Consider the following 22,398-nt stretch of genomic DNA (forward strand, 5'->3'; position numbering starts at 1 on the left):
GGCCATAGGTTTCACTGTGGTAAAAAAACACATTTTGGGCAGGAGGGTTGCTGATACAAAATGTATGTGGAATTAGTGAATTCGGTCTTCAGTGGCATGTCAACTGACTCTTGTTTTTCCTGATTTTTAAATTTTTCAACCACTCTTTTTTTTTCTTGCCAAGAACACAGTTTAACTAGACAAACAGCATTTTATCTTTTCATCATTCTCTGGGAATTGTCACTCTGCTATATTTTTAATATTCGAGCATTCTTCTCATTCTCTGAAAATTCCTATTTCTTATAGTATCTGTTTCAACAGTATCTCCTGCAAGATTATCTCCTCTGTAAGGACACAAATTATAGCTTATGGAATTCTGTGCTCTGAGTTATCTTGGTTTCTTTTGGATTTCTCTTTGTTTTTATTTGTTGCAGTCTCTCTCTCTTAGATTTAGTGCCTTCTCATAACTGTCTAGCCATCCTTGCTTTCCACTCCTATTTACCAAGGAAGCATTCTAAGCGTGCATGGGTGGGGCTTGCAAGGGGAAGGGACCTTGTTACAGGCCTAAGACCCCCAGCAGGTGGCTCAGGATGGAGAAGGGGATCTGAGGGGCCTAAATGTTCTGCCGCCTAAATGTTCTACGGTCTACCACCAGAACTTTTGAGCACCACTCCTCACCCTGGCCTTCCTGGGCATCTGGTGCCCTACATCTTGGGGATCCCCAGGGTTCTGAGCTAAACTGCTTGTTTCTTATCAGCATCTTCCTTAGGAACCACTTACTAGATTTTGTCTTTCTCCACTTTGCTAAATGAATTTCCACTCATCTGTCACCCAGAATCTGTTGGCCTATTGTAATCTTTTTATGTTCTTAGTGCCCATACAGGTTTTGACTTTTTATAAACCCTTTGATGGGACTTTGTTAGGTAGCAGAGATAAACCTGTGGGTTCAATCTTTCATAGTGTAGGCAGAAATTTCAAGTTGATTCTAGATGGTTCTTTCACCAAGAAAACCAGTCGTAATGCCCTTGAGTTTCAACCACTTCCTATGGGCATGCTTTAACTAGATTTTTAGCTACGTACTATTATTAGTCTGGAACAATGAGCTTTCCTAGCATTTCTCTGCAGGCAACCAGTATAACTCTGTAGTCCAGTATTAGAAAGACTATTTGGCCAAGGCAGGAACTCGATTTAGCTCCTCTATTTCAGTTTTTCCTTTTGGGATAGATATTCCTGCTTGCTTCTGCTGCCCAAGAACATTATGAAGACAGAACAAGATACTGTGGGTGAATTATGCTTTGAGACCTTAGGAAGAATGGCCAATCACTGGATTCAAAGAATTCCTTTCTGCCAGGGGAGAGCAAGCCTCAACTCCTTGAAAGAGGATATTAAGATTTCTTACTCCTACTGCTTTAATAATGGATTAACATTAATTATTAAATTAAATGTTCTTTACAAAATATGTTTCTGCCTCATAATTTCTAATAGAGAGGGGAATCTCATTTTTTAGCATTCAACTTGTTAACCAATTAAACTAAATCCCTAATAAAACATCTGGTGTTTAAATATTTCAGTGACAAGTAAAACAGAGTCTGGTTCTAAAATATTCAGGTGAACTGGAGCTATTCTTAGGTGATTATCAGTTATTTCCATTAAAATTACATGAGGGATACATGAATGGAGCCACACAGTGCAGCCTGCCCTAGAATGGGGGTCCACCGAGGGGGATTTGCTTCCTCATTTTGGGACCAACAGCTCTGAATGTGGTACTTGGCAGAACCCTCATTAGTTACGTGGAAATAATACCACTTCCAGAAGATGTCGCAGGGCTTTTTTTTTTTTTTTTAAACTACTTGCCTGAGAAGAGAAAGTGAGGATATATGCGGTATCTACTGTAAAAATAAAAAGCATTATAAACACACAAAAATCATATGAATAGTGGTTGGAACTAAACACCAACTGTGTATTCACATACATATCAAGACCTAAACACAGACTTCACACCGACAGCCCTATCTACTGAAGAAATTCAATGCTCTTTTTGAAGTATGGCTTCTCATTGCCTAGCACCAATATTACAGCAGAATCGAGAGTTGCTCCGCATAATATTTTGGTTTATATGACATGTCACCATCACTACCATTTTAAAAATCACCACTAAAGGCTGTATGAGAGCCAGGTGAGTGGTGCTGAAGAGCTTCTGTGAGCAGACGGTTGTCACAGTCTGGGTCCGGGGTACACTGTGTGGTGGGCTCCTAGGGGCTCTGGCAGTGTTGTTCCCGCCATCTACACACATTGTCTTTCCATCCACTCATCTGACTCGAAGATGGGCAGATGCGGCATCTCCTAAAACCCTCTCCAGTTTCAGAGAATGTGGCGGTGGGGAGAGAGCTGGGGCACAGTTCCTTGCTAGTTGGCTTAGAGGCACTAGAAGGGGAAGGGTAGCAAGAAGAGCGCGTGAGAATGCCAGATCTTGACTGAGTCTTTCCTAGTGGGACTTGGGAGGGTGCCAAGAGGGAGTCTAACTGTAATCATAGAGTTATAGAACTGGAAAAGATTTTAGAAATCATCTGCTAGGGGTGTCTGGGTGGCTCAGTTGGTTAAGCATTCAACTTTCGGTTTTGGCTCAGGTCATGATCTCATGGGTCATAGGATGGAGCTCCATGTCCAGGTCCCCACTCAGCGGGGAGCCTGCTTCAGGATTCTGTCTGCCCCTCCCCCTACTTACACACACACTCTCTCTAAAATAAATCTTTTTTAAAAAGATTTTTTTTTTTTTTTTTTAGAGAGAGAGAGAATGTGAGAGAGAGAGAGCACAAGCAGGGGCGAGGGATAGAGAGAGAAGTAGACTCCCCGCTGAACAGGGAGTCCCATGCAGGACTCGATTCCAGGACCCTGGGATCATGACCTGAGCCAAAGGCAGACGCTTAACCGACTGAGCCACCCAGGCACCCCTAAAATAAATAAATCTTAAAAAAAAAAAAGGAAATCATCTGGTAGTACAAGTGTCTTATTTGACAAGTGAGGAAATGAACGTGCAGAGAGGCTAAGTGACTTGCCCAAGGTCACATAGCTAATTGGAGGCCAAATCAGGACTAAGGCCCAAATTTCTTGCCTCAAGCTAGTGGTATTTCCCTTTTATCATCTTACCTCACGTAGTAATGTCCTGGTGGTTGCATTTTTTTCCCCCTGTACCACTGACTTTCATTTCTGAAATATTTTGACTTACAGTACCCTGAGACTCTGAATTTTCAGAGCCAATTCTTATGTCATTCAAAAGGCATTTTCAGCTGTTCCTGCTTTCTGAATCTTTGAATGATGGAATTTCCTCACGATATGCTTTAGAATTGAAATGCAAAGAGAAATGTTATCTTACTTGCCCTCCATGCTACTCAAATATCGAAAAAGTGCGGATCTGTGAATTGTGTTTCCTGCCATCAGCTGCCACCTCCTGCTGAGATCCATGTTCCGTGTGACAATGCCTGACAAAATGCAGGTCTACTCAACAGCCCTTTCCCCAGCCCACTCTTGGAACAGCTGCTGAGCTGCGACGCTTAGCTGGAGCCAGACAGCCCTGGGAGAGATTCATCAAGCTGGAGATGGCGCTCTCAACAAGTGACTTAAAACATCTGAGACAATCTCCCAGAAATGGATGGATTTGGTCTGCTGGCTGGGTTACTCTGTTTCAGGAAGACAGGTTTCTTCCACCTGGATGGCGTGTGTCATGTCCAGACTGAGGGCTCCAAGGGGCAATACATCGGGGGTGTAAATTGATTAATACTCTCACAGGCTGTTTGTAAATCTACAGGTTCTCAACACTTCCCGTCAGAGGCAGCAGACGCACAAGACAGAAAAACCCTGGCAGGCTGGTCCTGAGTGGGCTTTCTTGGATTGGCAAATGTTTTTAATCAAGAAGAAATTTTTTTTAACAATTTTTTAAAAAGATTTTATTTATTTATTTATGAGAGAGGGAGTGAGAGAGAGAATAAGCAGGGAGAGCAGCAGAGGGAGAGGGAGAAGCAGGCTCCCTGCTGAACAGGGAGCCCAACATGGGGCTCGATCCCAGGACGCTGGGATCATGACCTGAGCTGAAGGCAGACGTTTAACCGACTGAGCCACCCAGGCGCCCCAAGGAAAAGTGCTATCGTGGAAAATCTGGTGGCTTGTGGATTGGACAGTTGCCACCTGGGGCATTTGATGACCAAGGCACGTGCTTATCACAATGATCTTTCCTCTTCAGAACAACTCTCTCTCCGCTGATGCTGTCACTGAGCTGGTGAGCTGGATGAGCAGATTCTGGATGGCTCAGAATCAAGGGGGTGATGCTGCTCCGGGGGCCTGGCACATGATGAGACATGGCGCTGATTGTGGGGGGCAGTATTGCCATCTGCAAATGCTTTCTTCTTCTTTTTTTTTTTTTTAAAGATTTTATTTCTTTATTCGACAGAGACAGAGACAGCCAGCAAGAGAGGGAACACAAGCAGGGGGAGTGGGAGAGGAAGAAGCAGGCTCACAGCGGAAGAGCCTGACGTGGGGCTCGATCCCATAACGCCGGGATCACGCCCTGAGCCGAAGGCAGACGCCCAACCGTGTGCCACCCAGGCGCCCCCAAGTGCTTTCTTCTATACAGAAGTAGTCCACCTATGGCTTAACTATTTTCTGAAGGAGAGGATAGTGGGGTCTAAACTCTTACAGGCTTGGCTGATGCTGCTGTCTGCTACAATGGAATATTCCCATAAATCAAAGCAATCACCTTTCCCAGGCTAATGTGAATCTTATGGGCACCAAGGGAGATCATTTTCATCGCTGGTTCCAGCCAGCATATTCATCCAGAGTCAAGGGTAGCTACTTTGCCATCTCAGGCTTTGATGCAAGTCACAAAAGCAGACATGGCTACTTACTCTTGCCTCTCCCATAAACAATGGAATACTTCAGCTAGATGTGTTTATTTCTGGATGCACCAGCATACTTTGCAGTCACATAAAACCTGGAAATTGCTGCTTTGCAAATATAGCAGAGCATAGATGCACATTTGAAACAGAAATGTAATGCTCATACCAGCCCTCCCTTTTCTCTCTCTGTTGTCTCGACTCAGACATTCAAAACTGGATTCCCTGGAAAAGTCCTGAATGTATGGTCTGCCTTGTTTTCACATTCAGGCTGTGGGCAGAGCAAGGCTAGGGGCATTTAAAGCTTCTGGACATGGATGTCCTTAGTGCTTCACCGATTGCTCCCTAAATAGTAAACAAAGAACTTAAAAAAATGAGTGAATGTCCCCTCTGGCCTAATTTTAAGAGAACGTGTCTTTAGCAATGAAGAATCCTCAGAGAAGCTTATACTGAGTCCCTCAAATCAGAGAAAGCAAATCATTCCAGAGACTATACACAAGTCTCTGAATGAACTTTCTGGACATTTTCCCCATAATTAGGATGGAGTATGTGTCCCTGGAGGGCTCCTGGGGATTACAGGGGGAGCTGTTGGTGGCTTTTTTTCTATAAATGCCTCCCCCCCTCCCCGGCTACTGTTTCGGCTATGCTTTAGCAATTATTTTTGTCTCATGAATGCATTTTGAAGAGTATGAGCATATTTTTTTTTCCAAAAAGGCTGACCTATCTCTAGGTTCTTTCAAAAGAGACCATAGTTTAGTAGCCTTCTGTGCTACGAATATGGTCCCTCCAGTAGAGGTCATCAGGATGTTCAGAAACTAATTCTTTAGCTCTCTCGTGGGACTCTTCCTGACTGTTTCTACTGAAGAGGTGTGGACAGCCTCTCCCACCTCTATCCACTGCTTTGCTCCCCATTCCACTGCTGGACGTATGATGGATATGAAGGGGAACCTGTTCCAAGATTCTTGACTGCGTCACCCATCTTGAGATAATAAAGAGGAGAGAGAAGGAGAGGGAGGTAGAGAAACTGGTAAAGAGATTGTCTGAGGAGAGAGTATGGTCCTGCTGAATGCCACCCCTCTAACAAAAGGGGTGGGGAAGGGCTACCTCCCACACCCAAGCCCAGAGAGGAGTTACTATGAGGGCACCCTAGAGGCAATCCTGAAATGTGTTCTTCTACGTGGGACTGACTCAGAGAGAACGGACTTCAGCCTTCGAAAAGCTAAACCAGACTGTGGACTTGGGTCTCTTTCCTGTCTGGAGGGTAGAGAGAGGAGGCAGATGGCCTGCATGAGGTCAGAGGCCAGACACAGCTGCTGGAATGGAGAGGACTGTCAGGACAGATGACGTGTGAGGGTCCAGAGCTGGACTGGGCTCAGCTTGGGCCCTATCCAAAAGGGCCTAGAGGGTCAGGGTACTTCAGCAGACAGCAGCTGCGAACAGACTGGGGATGTACTGGGGAGGCAGGGGGCCCTGCCAGTACGTAAGAGATCCAGCTGTCCTGAGGCATGGGAATTACAAGGAAAAGGGCCCTGCAAAAAAAAATCTGTGTTTGGGACCTGAAGGGACCTTTAGAACTGTCAGTTACCTAGAAGTGAGCAGAAAATTCCTAGGCCTGCTGGAATTTTCATCCAGGGGAGGAGAATATTATACCCACTCTGTACATTTAAAGTGGCAGTGAGGCAAAAATAAAGATGTATTTTAAACACATCACACATCGTATTTGCGGAATACACTGGATGCACTATGCTTCCCCCAAGGATCAGAGTTGATAGAAAGTTAGCGAAGGAAGTCTCCTGGAGGAATCCCATACCACATTTCATTTCCACTGGCCGAGTACATAATAATTCATGCGTGCCGCTTAACTTCTGTGAAATCTGAAGACCAGATCTCCCAGCAGCACACATTTTGGCATGTGCTCAGAAGATACAGGGGTAGCTTGCAGGTGTCTTGATCTGACCCATCTCCATGCCTCTTTCTAGCTCACAGCTCCCTCCACCCCTCGTACCCTCCACTCTCCACCCTCCACCACCTGGGCTGAAGGCTGGCTTTTCTGGTCAAAGGTAGAAGGAGTAGCAAGTGGGTATGACCGAGAGACTGCTAGAGGGCTGTGGAGTGCAGTGACTCCATAAAGCAAACGGGCAGCTTCCTGAAAGAACAAAGGGAAGGTTTCAGACCCTCCTGAGTGGACGTGGGGTGGCACAGACTGTTTCTGGGGGGAACTAATAGAGTCTTCTCCTCTTGTGTCTTTAGCTCCTGTCTGGAAGTCTGCAAACACACAGAGCTGTTTGTTTAGCTGTGTTTTTCTTTGATCCTCAGGAACTTTTCCTCTGCCTAAAGCAAATCCAATAGGCTGCAGCCCGGGCCTGGGGAGTGAGACGGCAACGTCTTTGGGTGCAGTTCGGCGTGCCCGCAGGTAAAGACCCGCGAGGGACGTCGGAGCGCTCAGGCGCATGCCCCCTTGCACCGAGGTTGGCAATCCCTGTGCGATGTGGGACTGCCATGTGAGGCTGTAAAAGGCAGAACGTCAGACACATTCGAGATAATGCGGACGAGCACATCTTCCTCCCCAATGTCAGACTTGCAACAGGTCTGGGTTTCCTTTGCTGTGTAAGTGCTTTTCTTTTTTCCCTTTCCTGAGACTGGAAATGATCCTTCCATGCCAGATTTTTCCATCCTCACTCTGAAGGCAAGCTGTTCTCCCCCCCGCCCCCCTGCCCGAGTGCTGAAACGACTTTCACATGCATTCGATCGACCACACACCAACGCCATTTGCCAGACAGGAGGAGCAGAAGTAGGCATGAGCGAGCAAGGAGGAACGACACACATTTTCGATCTTTCTGAGATTCAGGGAAAAAATGGGGAAAAGGAATACGTACATGAAAGGAGCAAGCAAGTGTGTTTATTTTTCTCCCCTTGTTCATCCTCAGAGCACAGCGCAGCTAAGCACGGGGCTCTGGAGCCGGACGGTCTGACTTCCAACTCCACCTGTCACTAGCTGGGACCTTGGGCTGCTTTCTTTAATCCCTGTGTGCCTCCATTTCTGCATCAGTAAAATGACAATAAAAATCCTATTTCCCTCAGAGGGCTTAAAAGGGTGCCGGTGCACAGGTGGTGTGATATATTTGTAGTTATGGTTATTTCCTCATTATCTAGTAATTTCCTGGGTCTGTCGAGATGTGAGGTGGGAAAGGAGAACGTGAAGAAAAGTTAGGTCCAACCTCTACCGGGTTACTTATCTGTGATTCGCAGCAATACCGCACGCCAGCTACACTTCATTCTCCATGCACGTTATTTTTAGACAGCATTAGAGCTCGTTCTAACGGTCTTGATGAGAAGTTGAATCTTTTCACCCATTTATTCACACATCTGTGTTTGTTCATTTATGGATCAGTTATTTGAGTTAGGGCACTAGGCCATTTACAAACTTGTAAACAGCAAAGGATTTTCTTCTTAAGGAATCTCTATAGCCATTTGGTTGGTGACATCAACAATTAATCAGAATGACTGCGTTTGGAACATTCTGTTAGATCCCAATAAATAAAACTAATCAGAAATAAATGGGCTAGGAAAAATAGCTTGAAAATAAACTCAGTTTCTGTATTAAGAGACTGATTTTTCTAGCCATATTCCTGGATGCCATCAGTCTTCAGACTACAGAGGTGGCCTCGGGCCTCTTGTTCCTCAAATTTACCAGTAGCTTCCTCTACAATGACCCGGCATTTTTCCTTCTGTCGAACAGGAGCCCCCTGCTTCAAGATTAGGTTGGACACATCTACTGAAGGCCTGTCATGGACTAAACACTCTGAGTCTATTTTAGGCAAAAACAGTTTCGAGATTACGAATTACACAGGTGCAGACCATGATTCTGTATTTCATTTTTGGATGTATTTTAGCCCACAAGTTATGCCTTTCCACTTGTCAGCTGGGCTTTATGGGGATGTATGAAGTATGTATCCACTTTTAAAAATAAGGAATCTCACACATAACACATTTTCTCTTGAGAATGAAATAATATTTTATGGCAAGGAAAAGGATCTGTTTTTGATCGGGTTCTTCTTATGGGCTCGAGAAAAGCTATGCCGTCAGTGTTTTCAAACTGCTGGCAAAATTTTATCGGGCCTCCCAATATACTTCACTTAGACCACGAGCAGTGAAATGTCCGACGGTAAGCAAAGACGTCAACAAACGCAAAAATCACGGGACAGTCTTGTACCCTGAAAAGGGAACTTATCGTTTGACCTGTATCAGCCATTTACTCTTCTGGGCCACGACTCTCTCATGCTAAAAATTAGAAGTTTATCAGGGTGAAGATTAAATGACTATTAAGGTTCTTCTGCCCTGAAAGTGACTAGGACTCTAGGTCTGTGCTCTTTGGTACGGTAGCCACTGGCCAGCCACATGCGACCCCTCACACCTGAACTGCCGCTAGCTCAAACTGAGGTGCTCTGTCAATGGAAAACACACACCAGATTTTGAGGAGTTAATACAAAAGAAAGAATGCAAAATATTTTGAGCACATTGGGTTAAATAAAATAGATCATGAAAAGGAACTTCACCTATGTGTTTTACTGTGACTCCAGAAAATTCGAAATTACGTATGTGACTCACAGGATATTAATACTGGACAGCACCGCCCTAGACCTTCAAAACAAAGGGATGGGAATTTTTTAAGGACTTCAAATGTTTCAAGTCATTGTTTCAATATTGTGGTCATTATGCCTCTAAAAGTCATGTTTTCAAAGTCAAAATTCTTATCCACCCAAAACTAATAAACTGCGCGGGGAGAGATAATTTGCCACCAAGTTCCTCTTAAAGTTACTTTCTGTTGAGGACCTCGGGAAGTTCTACAGTCATTATACTCAACATTCAAACCCTATGGTAATGTCTCAATTACCCCATATGAGATTATCAGGAAATATACCAAAATGTTATTAAAAGTGATTATTTCCAGGTGGGGTGCTGAGTGATTTTTGCATTCTTTTTTATTCTTTTCTTCATGTTTCAATCTTTCAACAGTGAGGTCTGTTGGTTTCTTCATCAGAAAAAAAGCATATCTTTACAATTCAGGCTGAATAATTTTACAAATTCTACGAATATCACAAATATGTAAAAAAGAGACCAACTTAAAAGGAAATATCCCCAAAGGCTTTAATCTGCTTTTCTCCATTTCCAAATTTTCTGTAGTGAATAGGTTACTTCTATAAAGAGAAATAATACACCTTATTTTAACATCTCAATTTCCACCCACCCTTTAAACCTTAAACCAAAGTTAATTTGCATGCTGGTTTTCTTAGACCTCCCGAAGGTTTTCTCTCTCCTGTGTAAGACTAAAGAGCAGGCAAGAAGAAAGGGAGGCGGTAAACAGAAGGGGGAATGAACCATGAGAGACTATGGACTCTGGGAAACAAACTGAGGGCTTCGTGGGGGGGGATTGGGATAGGCCGGTGATGGGTAGTAAGGAGGGCACATATTGCATGGTGCACCGGGTGTTATATGCAAGTAATGAATCATGGAACATTGCATCAAAAACTAGGGATGTACTGTATGGTGACTAACATAATATAATAAAAAAATATTATTAAAAAAAAAGAGCAGACACTTTAGGTTTTAGCTTCAATCTTGATGCTAACACAGCTATTTAATATTTTTATAACTACCATCAAACAGAACCAGAGTTCGAGTATGTGCGGAGGATGGTGAAGAAATCCAGGGGAAAGTTTAATATGCCACAATGTACGGGTTAGGCTGGACTGTACAAACACCCATCTAAAGGAATGCCGTTTCCATCTGAGTCCTGCAGCAACAGCGGAGAGCACCGCCTGCATGTAGCCCGGACCAGCTCACAGGGCCATGTGCACACTTTCTCTCTATCCCTCTCTTTCTTTCTTTCCTTCTCCTTTCTTTTTTCTTTTCTTTCTTTTCCTTTCTCTTTCTCTCTCTCTCTCTCTCTCTCTCTCTCTCTCACACACACACACACACACACACACACAGTGTGTGTCCTAGCCCAGTCCCGCTAAGCCTCCCCTGCAGTTGCTTTTTTCACTTGCCCTTCACCAGACCAGACCCAGCACCCTACACACTTCAGGTACCCACTTCTTGAGGAAAAGTGTCTTTTTCTAATTCCCATCTGGTGACAACCCTGTGGACGATGGCGCTAAGCAGAGCAGAACTTACTGTTGGTAGTAAAGATGACTTCTCCTTCCTGCAGGGCGGGGTCTGTATCCGGGACCACCTGCAAGGCTCCCACCGTCCGGACAGCAGGGTCCAGAGTGACTGAACTTTCGTTTACAGTCGTGTCGCTCGCGCCTGTGATCTGGTTGGTGGGTGGGCCTCCCAGAGATCCATCGAAGTCGGTGGGCAAGTCATCCATGCAGTCGGCGTTGGGCTGATACAAACAGAAAAGGATCTGTTCTTAGTGCTTGTTGTCAAGTTAGAGATGAAAGGTTTACAGCCTAAGTATTTTGTCTCAGTGGAAAACCAAGTTCTTTACTGTTTTCCTCCTGAATCACTTAAAAAAAATATTCCATTATAGTTTCTGTAACTAACATGAAAACATCTTCCAAAATTTCCTTTTCAAGGGTTCCATTTAGATCTAGATATAACATTTTCATTCCAGGAGAAGCAATATTCATATATTACTATCATCTTGGGGGGGATAAGGCATTTATTTATAATGATAGCCCTTCCTTATCTATAATGTTTACTCCTCATATAGGAAGTAGCCGGCAGCTGATAATTACCCCTGAAGACCCATGCATTGCTTGCAAATGCACTGATGACAGCAGAGTAGGGGAGGGGCACAGAATCTGCCTCATGGTGCACTGTTTAGTAGAGATACACACAAAAGCACAGGGTGAGGCTGTTTTTGTTGTGGCGGTGGGTAAACATGAGCTAAAAGCCAGCTGTAAAAACTAACCTATTTACTTAACAGGCAAATTAATCATAGGTTTGTCAAATCCTCTAAATTAAAATTTTAGAATCCTAAAACTAGGGTGATGCCATCTAGTTTAATGATCCACTCATTGCAAGACTTCCCCTCCCTTCAGGCCCTCATCCTCGGATATCAGACAGCCTCACTTGAATAACATGAAAATGGGGAGCTCTCTGCTTTCGGGGCAGTCTGTGTTGGCTAGATCTGTTACACTATTCATCCTATCATTGGGCAAAATCTTACCCTTGGCAAGGTTTTCTCTTTGGTCTTAATTCTGCTATTTGAAATTATATTGAATATATTTATATCTCTTCCACAAACAGCTTTTAAAATGATTTTCAGTTGTTGTGCCTCTTTCTAAACTCCAAAATCATTTCAAAAAGATGGTGTTGCAGAGACACACGGTCTTGAGAAATATGAAGAACAGCCAGGACTTAAATTCTTCTTTGCTTGATCTAACCATCAACATTGCCTTGAGTGATGACCATTACGTGGTTTTGCACTTGCAATGGACGCAGATCAGGACAGGCAGGATCAGGGGAGGAAAATTCTGGATTGGCACTGATTGAATTAACATCACAATGGCTACACTGTGCTCAAAGTTCACCCAAAGGGAAAATCTATAACTCATGGACTCACGGGGAGCACAAAGCAAGAAACCCAAAGCGGGGGACTCTTGTCTTAAATTTCCACTCTTAAACCAGTCTCCCAAGCTCCACACCTGGGTTTCCAATAGTCAGCTGGAAATTTCCATCAGTCTCATAAAAAACTCAAATTCAGATCATTTCTTCTATCTCTGTATTTTCTCTTTGTTTCACCTTCTTCATCTCTATTGGAAGTGAGCCAATTCATTGAAACACAAGTTATCCAAAGTCAGTTCACTGAAAGACCAACCCACCATATTTATTAAACTTAGAGGTCGTAACACTGGACACGAGCAGGTATGTTATGGACTTTTTCTCCCCATTCCCAGCCTTCCTATTTCCTTCATAGTTTCTTCCCTGGTATATTTCATTCTCTACTTTCTCACCAGAGCACTTTTTAAAAAACAAAACAACTAAAAAAAATGGGGCGCCTGAGTGGCTCAGTCAGTTCATCATCTGTCTTTGGCTCAGGTCAAGATCCTGGAGTCCTGGGATCGAGGCTTGCATTGGCCTCTCTGTCAGAGGGGAGTCTGCTTCTCCCTCTAACCATCCCCCCTCTCATGCTTTCTCCCCCTCACTCTCTTTCTCTCTCTCAAATAAATAGAAGTCTTAAAACCCCCCAAAAATGTATGATTCTTCTTTTCTCTTAAAGAATGAATTATAAGCTCCTTAGTGGGGCAAAATAGGGTCTCTACACCCTCACCTCAGCCAGCTTTTCTGGCCTCACCTCAGCCTTTGAAACACAGACCATATATTTGCTATCTCAGCGCTTCCCCTTATGCTGTTCCTCTGCTCAGCCCCAAACATCCCCACCCCCTTTCTCATCCCCAGGTCTCAAACTAACTGTGATGAATTACTAACCATCCTTCAATTCCCAGGCCAAATGTCACCTTTTCTAAGTAGTGTTCCCTCCCAGGTAGCATCTTTGATACTGTGACAGTTTGTAGGCATTTTTCTCTTTCTGTTACAGTTTATTTGTAACCGGGCTTATCTTTGTCTCACTCTACTGGTCCACAAGATTTCTTCTCCCCCCCCCCAGTTTTATTCAGATATAACTGACATGTAACATTGGTAGTTTAGACAACAGGATGACTTGATACACACATATATACTGGACAATGATTAACACATAAGTTTAGTCAATATCCATTACCCCATATAATTAGAAGTTTATTCTTGTGATGAGAACTTTAAAGACCTACTCTCTTAGCAACTTTCAAATATACAATACAGGATTGTTACCATGCTGCACCTTACATCCCCAGGATTTTTTTATCTTATCATTTGACCACCCTCACCCACTTCACCCCCACCACAACCCCTGGCCTCTGGCAACTACCAGTCTGTTCTCTGTTTCTATGAGCTCAGGTTTTTATGTTTCACATATAAATGAGACATGGGCTTTTTAAAGTAAAGCCACTACATTATATTGGTCTTGAATTCCAAACCCTATGCTCAGTAAATGTCAATTTGAATATTTTATCCCAGTCTCAGTTTACTGCTGTGAGAAGCTGGGAATGTTAGTATCCACCCTAGATCAATGAAAGGAGGATTTGAGAAAATGCTTTTAAAAATTGTCAAGCTGTGTGTGAAGGCAGGGTATGCTATTCAAGGGTAGAATATGCCACCCCAAAATGTGCCGCTGACGTAGGATTATTTTACAGTTAAACACAGTCAAGAAGAAGCAGATAAAGAGATGTTCTCTGCCCTCTTCCCGCCTTATTTCTCTTGACAAAATACAATAAAAAAAGATACCCACTGTAATGGGAACTTCATGATCTGCAAGCTGTGCTTTCAGGTCATAAATTTGTAAAGGTGGCCTCCCTCCTTGTACCAGGAAGAGAAGAACATTCTTATCACCAGAGTCTGGGAGTTGACACCAAAATGGATCTGTAATAACACATCTTACTACCATGACCTCATCTACCATTAGTTTCCCTCATATATGTACTTTCCCACAATTTGCTTCCCTAGAAACTCAGGGTCCTTTTCCTTTGTCTTGTCACTTTTCTAAAAATTTTTCTTTCGTGAAGATGCTCTATATGTCCAGGTTCTACCACCCCTTTGAGTTACTCATCCCTCGGTGCTCCCATGCGCATGTGCAATGCACATGTGAGTAAATGTCTAGCTCTTTCTCTCTCTCTCTTTTTTTAAAGATTTTATTTATTTATTTGACAGAGAGAGAGACAGCCAGTGAGAGAGAGAACACAAGCAGGGGGAGTGGGAGAGGAAGAAGCAGGATCCCAGCAGAGCAGGGAGCCTGATGCGGGGCTCGATCCCAGGACCCTGGGATTACACCCTGAGCCGAAGGCAGACGCTTAACGACTGAGCCACCCAGGCACCCCTAGCTGTTTTTCTCTCAGTAATCTTTTGCCAGTCTCATTTACAGGACCCCGACCAGAGAACCTAGGAAGGTAGAAGGGAAAAACATGTTTTTTCTTCCCCCACAGTATATAAAAGTACTTCTAAGCAAAACTGATTGTGTGTGGGGTGTCACGGAAGAAAAGATTTCACGATGAGAATACACTGCTGGTTGGTCTTTCATCCAGAAGCATCTGAATGCAGTCACAGATGCGATAACAACTGACATATTTTTCAAAATGTTGACTTCTCTTGTCGATATTGTTCCTTTGTTTTATCTCTTTTCTTTTAAAAAAAAAGTTATTAATTTTGATGCAGAATGTTCTCTTTTACTTTGTGGACTAGGAGGAACAGTATTATATCCTTAACAGAAGGGGAAAAGAGAAAGAGCTAATCAGCTCAGTGAGACTGCTAATTGTGGCATACATGGATAATTTGGCTTAGGTATAATATTTAATAGACCACAACTTACAGAAACTCAGTTTATATCCACTCTAAGTGGTTCATCAAATAGAAGAATATTTTGAAAAGAAACCCAATTTATAGAGTTCCAAGAGAAATTACAGTCACAATGTTTAGCAGAGATGACAAACGCCATCTGCAAGTGAATCCGGTCTAGGTATTCAAACTCAGGTGAGCACAGGAAAACTCCTCAAATAAACCAATCTCTAAATAGCCAGGAACCTGGGAATACCCCAGCTACATGGGATTTCTATGCAGTAACTATCGTCCTGTTCCTATCAGGACAACAGTGATAGGAGAAGGTGTTTGCTGGGATACGAACCGCCTGGCTGTCATGGTACCTTGTAGCACTCTCTGAGACCCGTGTTCTGTCGTCTACAAAGACACCTCTAGACCTGACTGGAGAGAAAGGAGGGTGAAGCACTGTTGTGTAGATAAAGGGATGAGAACACTTCTGACAAGAAAGGGCCCCCTGCCCCTTTAAGGAGTATTTTCTTTCTCTTTCTTTTTTTAAAGGTTTATTTATTTGAGCAAGAGAGAGAGATGTGAGAGAGAGGGCACACAGGGGGAGGGGCAGAGGGAGAGGGAGAATCCCAAACAGAACTTGTGATGTGGGGCTCGATCTCACGACCCTGATATCATGACCTGACCCTGATATCATGACCTGAGCCGAGATCAAGAGTAGGATGCTTAACTCAGCGCGCCACCCAGGCTCCCCAGTATTTATTTCTCTTGGCAAAATACAATAAAAAAAGATACCCACTGTAATGGGAACTTCATGATCTGCAAGCTGTGCTTTCACTCCTTAGCTCATTTGAGAGAAATCCACTTACGAAATGAAAATGTCCCCAGTTTCCAGCTTTCAACTGACAGGGATTTGCCTTATAGCACAGGTGTGTACAAGGATACTCAGTTAAAGACAACAAAACCAAAACTAAAAACGAGCCAAAAAATCCGTACCACCTGTATCTGGAAAATTTAGTTGACCAAGATTACAACCGAGTCCTTGGTGAGCGAACACTGTTCAAAGGAGGGTCAGCCTGAAATTCATAGATCCGATTCTGTGACCGGCAGCCTTCAGACCCCAAAGGGCAACAAGGCCACAGACCTTGACCGAGCACTTGGCATATGAAAGGGATACAGAGATAAGAACCAACAGGCACTAATTGTTAGAGACTGACAAGCTCTTTTCAATTTTCCTTAAGAATGGAGTATAAGGAATTTAGAAAAAATATAAAACAATCTCTTCAAGCAGCATAGAAAGGCTTTCAGTCAGCTCTAGGAAGTGCTTGCTAATTGAGAAGGTGGCGAGCTTGTCCAGTGACATGGAAAGTTATACGAATGCAATAAAACGTCATCTTTCTGGTATAGTTCAGGCATAGTGCTACCCAATGGCGAAGTATGGAGAGGAACAACATCCCAAATTCCTCCCAGATCCAGACTTCAGTACCATTCTCTGGGACAAAACCAGAAAAGCCTTCGGGAGGCAAGAGGGTAGCCATATGCCTTGGTGTTTCCCGAGAAGTAGCACGCATGCTTTCTTCTTCCTGGAGGCTGTTTTGTTCTCTGGGTCAAGCTCAGATGCGTGTCATGTTCTTGTTCAGCTAGACTTATGAATCCTTAGTAAAATCCAAAAGATGCTACTCGTGTTTATTTTTCTGGAACTCAGGTGTGCTAAGTAAAATCCTATCGTCCATACTTGGTGGGCGGGGAACCATAAACAAAATGCCCAACTGCTAAAAGTGAAAATGTTATTCATTTTGGAAATAAGCCCAAGGGCCATGCAATAATTCTATTTTTAAAACAGTATCTTTTTCTCAACTCCTTCTCAAGTAGCTTCTGGAGAAGTCATACCTCCTCTGGAAAAGTCTGAAGTCAAATGCTATTTAGTACAAAACTTAACTACCAGGGGCAGTTTGGTTTCATTGTCCTGACCAGGAAGCACTGGAGCTTCGGAAATACCCTGAGGAACAGGAACTGGGTCAAATAATGTGAATGTCTACCTTTCACTGTAAGGATTCTAAAGACGTTGGAGACAAAAGACAACATACACATATGCAAGCACACACGTACATACATTCCCCCCTCCCCGTATGAACCAGGTGCAGCCAGAAATGTAAAAAGTGCAAACCCTGAGTTCAATTTTCTAAGCTCCCAATATCTGGTAGAGAGGTTGGGTTCTTACTAATATTTCATGTTCGCTGTAACTGATTTTCACCTTGAATGCATTACGCCTTTACAACTCTGGTCTGAAAATTTAATGCATTGCCTTTCAAAATCTAGCTCAAAGCCATGGTCACACGAGTTCATTTGTGTTTGGTGTATCAACCATGAAAAACAGCACACAGCTGGCGTGGACGCAGCTGGTACCGGGTAGAACACCGGGTAGAAAATTCAGCCAATGCCTGACCTCCGAATGCTTCCGGTGTGCCCTCTCCAACAGAGCCACTCTGCGAGTCCTAGGATAATTAGCCCTTTGGCATTAAAGGAAACCTTTGATATCTGATCCTTTCTTCTTCAGCGATATCTTGGGACCCTTAACATTCTCTTTATTCTCTGCCATTAGTGGTGAGAAGCGACAACAGAGAGGCTGCAGCAGAGTGGAGGGAACGGGGAGGAGGTTGCGCTCCGTATCCTGTTTGTCTAGCTGCTTTCGGACAGCCCCTATGCTTGTCCCACATCCCTGTGCAGCCCTCGGATCTGGTGGCCCGGCTCGCTTCCGGCCCTCACTGCAGCAGCTGGTGCCTCACCAACTACCCGCTTGTGGGCTTCGCGTGCATACGGTCCTGGGAAAGCCCTTCCCTGGAGCAGCGAGCCGGCCAGCTGGTGGGGTTCGCTTTGCACTGGGGGAGAGGCTAAATTTCAGAAACACACAACTGAGGGCACCAGCGGGATGGTAGCGCTAGAATGAAGGGGCTCTGGCTCTGCTTTCCTGTTCAGTCAAGGTCTCTGCGGAGACCTGAGTTGAGCAGGGGCTCGGGGCCAGAGTCCCAGTGGCTGGCTTTCCCTCCCCTTGTTCAGGAGAGCTCCTTTCCCAGGAAAGCTAGGCGCAGGGCAGCCTCAGAAAGCGTGGCACGCAGATGCCCTTGCAGACAGCGCGTGAGTAAGGACACAGGAGGCGAGCAAGGGGCAACTGGGCCGTCCCCCCTCTGCCGTGTCCTGCCTGTGCTCACACCCTGGAGCCCAGATGAGAAGACTACAAGCTTCTCGAGAAGCAACATCTCGAGTCACAGGCGTGGATGTGGTGAGAGGGTCGTGATGTGCTCCAACTGAGAGAAGTGAGAGGAGAAATGTTTTCAGACATGGGTGTCCTCTTGGGGCCTCAGCGGATGATACCCCTGCTGTGTAGATGAGGGGTCAGAGAAAATCCACGTGTGATGTTTTCTCCCTGCTTTGGGGGTAATGCAGAAAGACACACATTACGATGCTGTAGGCTGGGCTGTGCTTACCGGGATCCCTAGGGCTTTAAGAATGTTCATCTTGCACATGGGACAGGTGCGATGGTCTAGAAGCCAGGGGTCAACACAGGACTTGTGGAAAAGATGCCTGCAATGAGAACCATACATCTTAGAGCGGCGGTAACTGCAGAGACGACCTAGTCCACCACAGCCCAGAGACTTGTCCAAGGTCACTCGACTGCTCAGAGGCAGAGCCAAGACTCAAACCTCCGTCTCCTAGCTCCTGGGCCAGGGAGCTTCCTCTTATACCCTGCACTGCTACAGTCAGAATTTGTCTGGATCCCAGGTCTGTCCTCTGTGATTCACAACTGAGTCTTTCAAGTTTCAGAAAATGTAGAGAATGACAGACTTTTCTCTTTCTCAGTAGGAAGAATGCTTAGCGGAAAGAATGTAAGCAGGGAGGCTGCATAAACCTTTGAGGATAACTCGACAGAGGCTACTTGCAAATAAATCCAAAGTTTCTTTTTCCACGGTCAGAAGACAACTGCAAAATAAAGGCTTGTTTCCATTAATATTTGGGCTATTACACAAAAGGGCAGAAGAGCTCCTGGAAGCATTTAACAACACAGATGACATTTTATGTTGTGATGGCTGCTGGCTGTCAAGTCAGAAGCTGCAGTGAGCCGTCCTGTAGCCTTTACTGTTGGCGCAGCTGATGTGCTCAATGCCACTGCCGCTCTCACGCACCAGGCCCGGGAGCCTTCCCTGCGAGCCAGCAGAAGCGGGGCACTAGGAGGGGCAGGAGGGGGGCTTCCTAACTGACCTTTCACTCAACTTGGCTCTCAGGGGCCCAAGAGATCATCAGGGACCGCTCGAGTCAGAAACTTTGCTTCTCACTCACAAGACTCCTGACCACAGGCAGAAGTAGTCAGAACTTCCTGCCTGGGGCAGGAAGAGAGGGAACGGTCTGTCTGAAGTATGAGGGCTTCGCAGGACATCCCGTCCGTGCCTGACTTCGTCCTCGGTGCTGCACTATTCCCGGAATACGTTTACTCTCTCTCGCCTTTGTCTTCTTTCATAGTAACGGTTCTAATCGTTTACTTTGTGTTAGAGGGCTTTAGGCTCAAATGCTTCAAAGGGACCCTTAAACAAGGGAAGAGCGCAGCAAGGGCCAGCTTTTAAATGGAAACTGAGAAGAAACCCACGTGCTGAGGCTGGGGTTAGCTGTACACTGGACGGGATTAGGTTGGGGATTAGAACAGGAGGAGAGGAGCAACCTGCATGTGTCATCATGTTCCCAGATGATCGTTTGGAATTCCCGCAGATTTATTCCTTGGAAGATACACATCACACTCATTTGTTCCTACATCCATACATTCGGCCAACAAGTAACAAATGCCAAGGATCGTGCTCAACGTGGGGAATCAGCATGGTAATGATTTGGCTTCTTCCCTTAGGGGGTGTAACAGGAGGAGCAGATGTTAATAAAATACTAGAAATCAACTACTCAGCGACAACAGTGCGCGTATCGCATTAGAAGAACACGGGGTTCGGGGAGGCTTATAACTGGGAGACTTATCTAGTTTGGGTACTCAGGGGAGATCTTCCTGATGAAGTGGCAAAGCGAACACTTGAGGGCTACACGGACATTATCCGCATGGAGGGGAGGGGAGAAGAAGGAGGGCATTCTAGGCAGAATGATGGACTGGCACGAGAGCCCCGAGCTGGGCACAGGCAGAAGTGAGGGAGGGACTAACGCGGGATGAACCCCCCCACCCCCCAGTAGCAGTGCAGACCTCTACATGTTCGGGCTCTTCACTAGGGGAGTAAGCTTGGAATCTGAACGTGCTCAGCAACTGGTGTTCCTTTGGGAAAACTGCTGGACATCATGATCCTTCTGACTGTTCTGGGGAGGCAGCCTCTGCTGCGTCTCCTGCACACGTGCTGGTGTCAGAACGACGGGAGGCCAGTCAGCAGCTGTCTGAGCCTCAATAAGTCTCTTCTGATCCCTAATCCTCAGATAACCCACCTGGAAGCTGGAGATACATGCAGAGACATCTTCCCAGAGTCTCCAGTCCGCAAAAGCTGGTAATTATTCTCGAATGCCCCTAGGCATTCCACTCTGTGCACTGGTCATTCTGACATCTCTGTGATGGTAAGTTCTGTGGGTCAACCTGGCTAGGCTGCAGGGCCCAGTCATTCAATCAAACCCTAATCGAGGGGATGTCACAGATCTGGTTAACATCTATAGTCAGTTGACTTTACATAGAGGAGATGATCCTAATCTATTGAGGTGGGCCTTATCTAATCAGTTAAAGGCCATAAGAACAAAACTGAGGTTTTCTGAAGAAGCAGAAATTCTGCCTCCAGTCCACGGCATCAGATTCTGCCCGAATTCCTAGCCTGTAGGCCTGCCCTGCAGACTCCTGACTTGCCAGCCCTATAATTGTGTTAAGCCAATTTCTTGAAAAATCAATGCTTTGAAAACTCTCCCATATATATATATATATATATATATATATATATATGAGATATATAATATAGTACAATACAGTGGGATTCTTTGTAGAACACTGACCAGTACATCCCCCAATGAGAATATAAGGTCCATGAGAGCAAAATTCTTGCTTGCCTAATTCATCCGCGGCCTCTAGAATAGTTCCTGGCACAAAGGTGATGCTCAAGAAACATTTGCTACATGGATGGATACTTATCCAGAGGCCTGGTACTCCTCACTGCCTACGTACCGCCATCAAGCCACATGGCCTCCCTCTAGCTAAATCTCTTTCACATGCTCTGCTTCCCTTCTATTCTCAAAGCTTCTCCCTCACTCCTAATCTTGTTAATGGTCTTTATTATTAAAATAACTTCTCAACTGCTCTCCATGCCACCAGCTTTTCCTGTTCTTTTCATCCCACTCATCCTTGCCAGATTTATCTTCCTAAAATACAGCACTGGTTGCGTCACCCCGTTGTTCCATTCTGTTCTGTGCTAGGAGCTGGGTACAAAGATGAATAAGACAAGGGCCCTCCACCAATGCAGGAGCACAGGGCTTCAGTGGGTCCCTCTGAACTGCAACAGAAAGGCCACTGAAAAGCCACACTCCCGGATCCACTGCTTTCTGGCTGTTTGGTCTTGGGCAAGTCTTAACATCTCTAAGACTCAGCTGCTCACCTGTGAAATTTTCCTCAAAGTTTGGAGTTTGCAAGTGAATGAGTCCGTGTGTGTGTGTGTGTGTGTGTGTGTGTGTGTGTGTGTGTTGGGGTAGAGGGGATAAATAATAACCGCAAGGCTTAAAACATAACTCCTGGCCCTCCTTAATTATAAGCTACCATTAATCTTATTCATACCACTGCACTGTATCTTGTTTTTAGATATATTATTACTCTGATTGCTACTTTTTAGAATATACTTTTAACATTTTAACAAGTAAAGGCAAATTTGAAAAAATCAAAGGGAGAATAGGGCAAAAACTCCAAGTGCTAAAGTGACACAGAGGGCGATCGTGCTGATTATTAACTAACATTCATTTATTTCTAGCCCCATATTTCTTGTGTGGACCATCAAATATGAAGACTGCATCTTTATCATTGGGATTGCAAAACAATTCTTCCCTCCCCATGGAAAGAAAAATAAAAGTTACTAGGCTCAATAAATAAACAGAGAGATAGGGAAAGAATCGGGCCTTTAGTGAGATGCACCAATGGCTGAGTAAACATGTCTATGACAAAGTCAAT

The 22,398-nt window shown here is 44.7% G+C and overlaps 1 protein-coding gene across 2 annotated transcripts in view; it reads right to left on the bottom strand.

Moving 5' to 3' along the window:
• The window catches only part of RNF150 (ring finger protein 150), a 284,261-nt gene that overhangs the window by 61,272 nt on the left and 200,591 nt on the right, over positions 1–22,398 (bottom strand). For both annotated transcript variants that reach the window (XM_057310084.1, XM_026499389.4), the window contains exons 5-6: positions 18,713–18,809; positions 11,040–11,250 (exon numbers count right to left, since the gene is read on the bottom strand). In XM_057310084.1, the coding sequence (XP_057166067.1) occupies positions 11,040–11,250; positions 18,713–18,809 (308 nt within the window). The remainder of the gene's footprint in view (positions 1–11,039; positions 11,251–18,712; positions 18,810–22,398) is intronic.

The sequence above is a fragment of the Ursus arctos genome, unplaced genomic scaffold, assembly GCF_023065955.2.
Source record: "Ursus arctos isolate Adak ecotype North America unplaced genomic scaffold, UrsArc2.0 scaffold_11, whole genome shotgun sequence".
Classification (NCBI taxonomy): Eukaryota; Metazoa; Chordata; class Mammalia; order Carnivora; family Ursidae; genus Ursus; species Ursus arctos.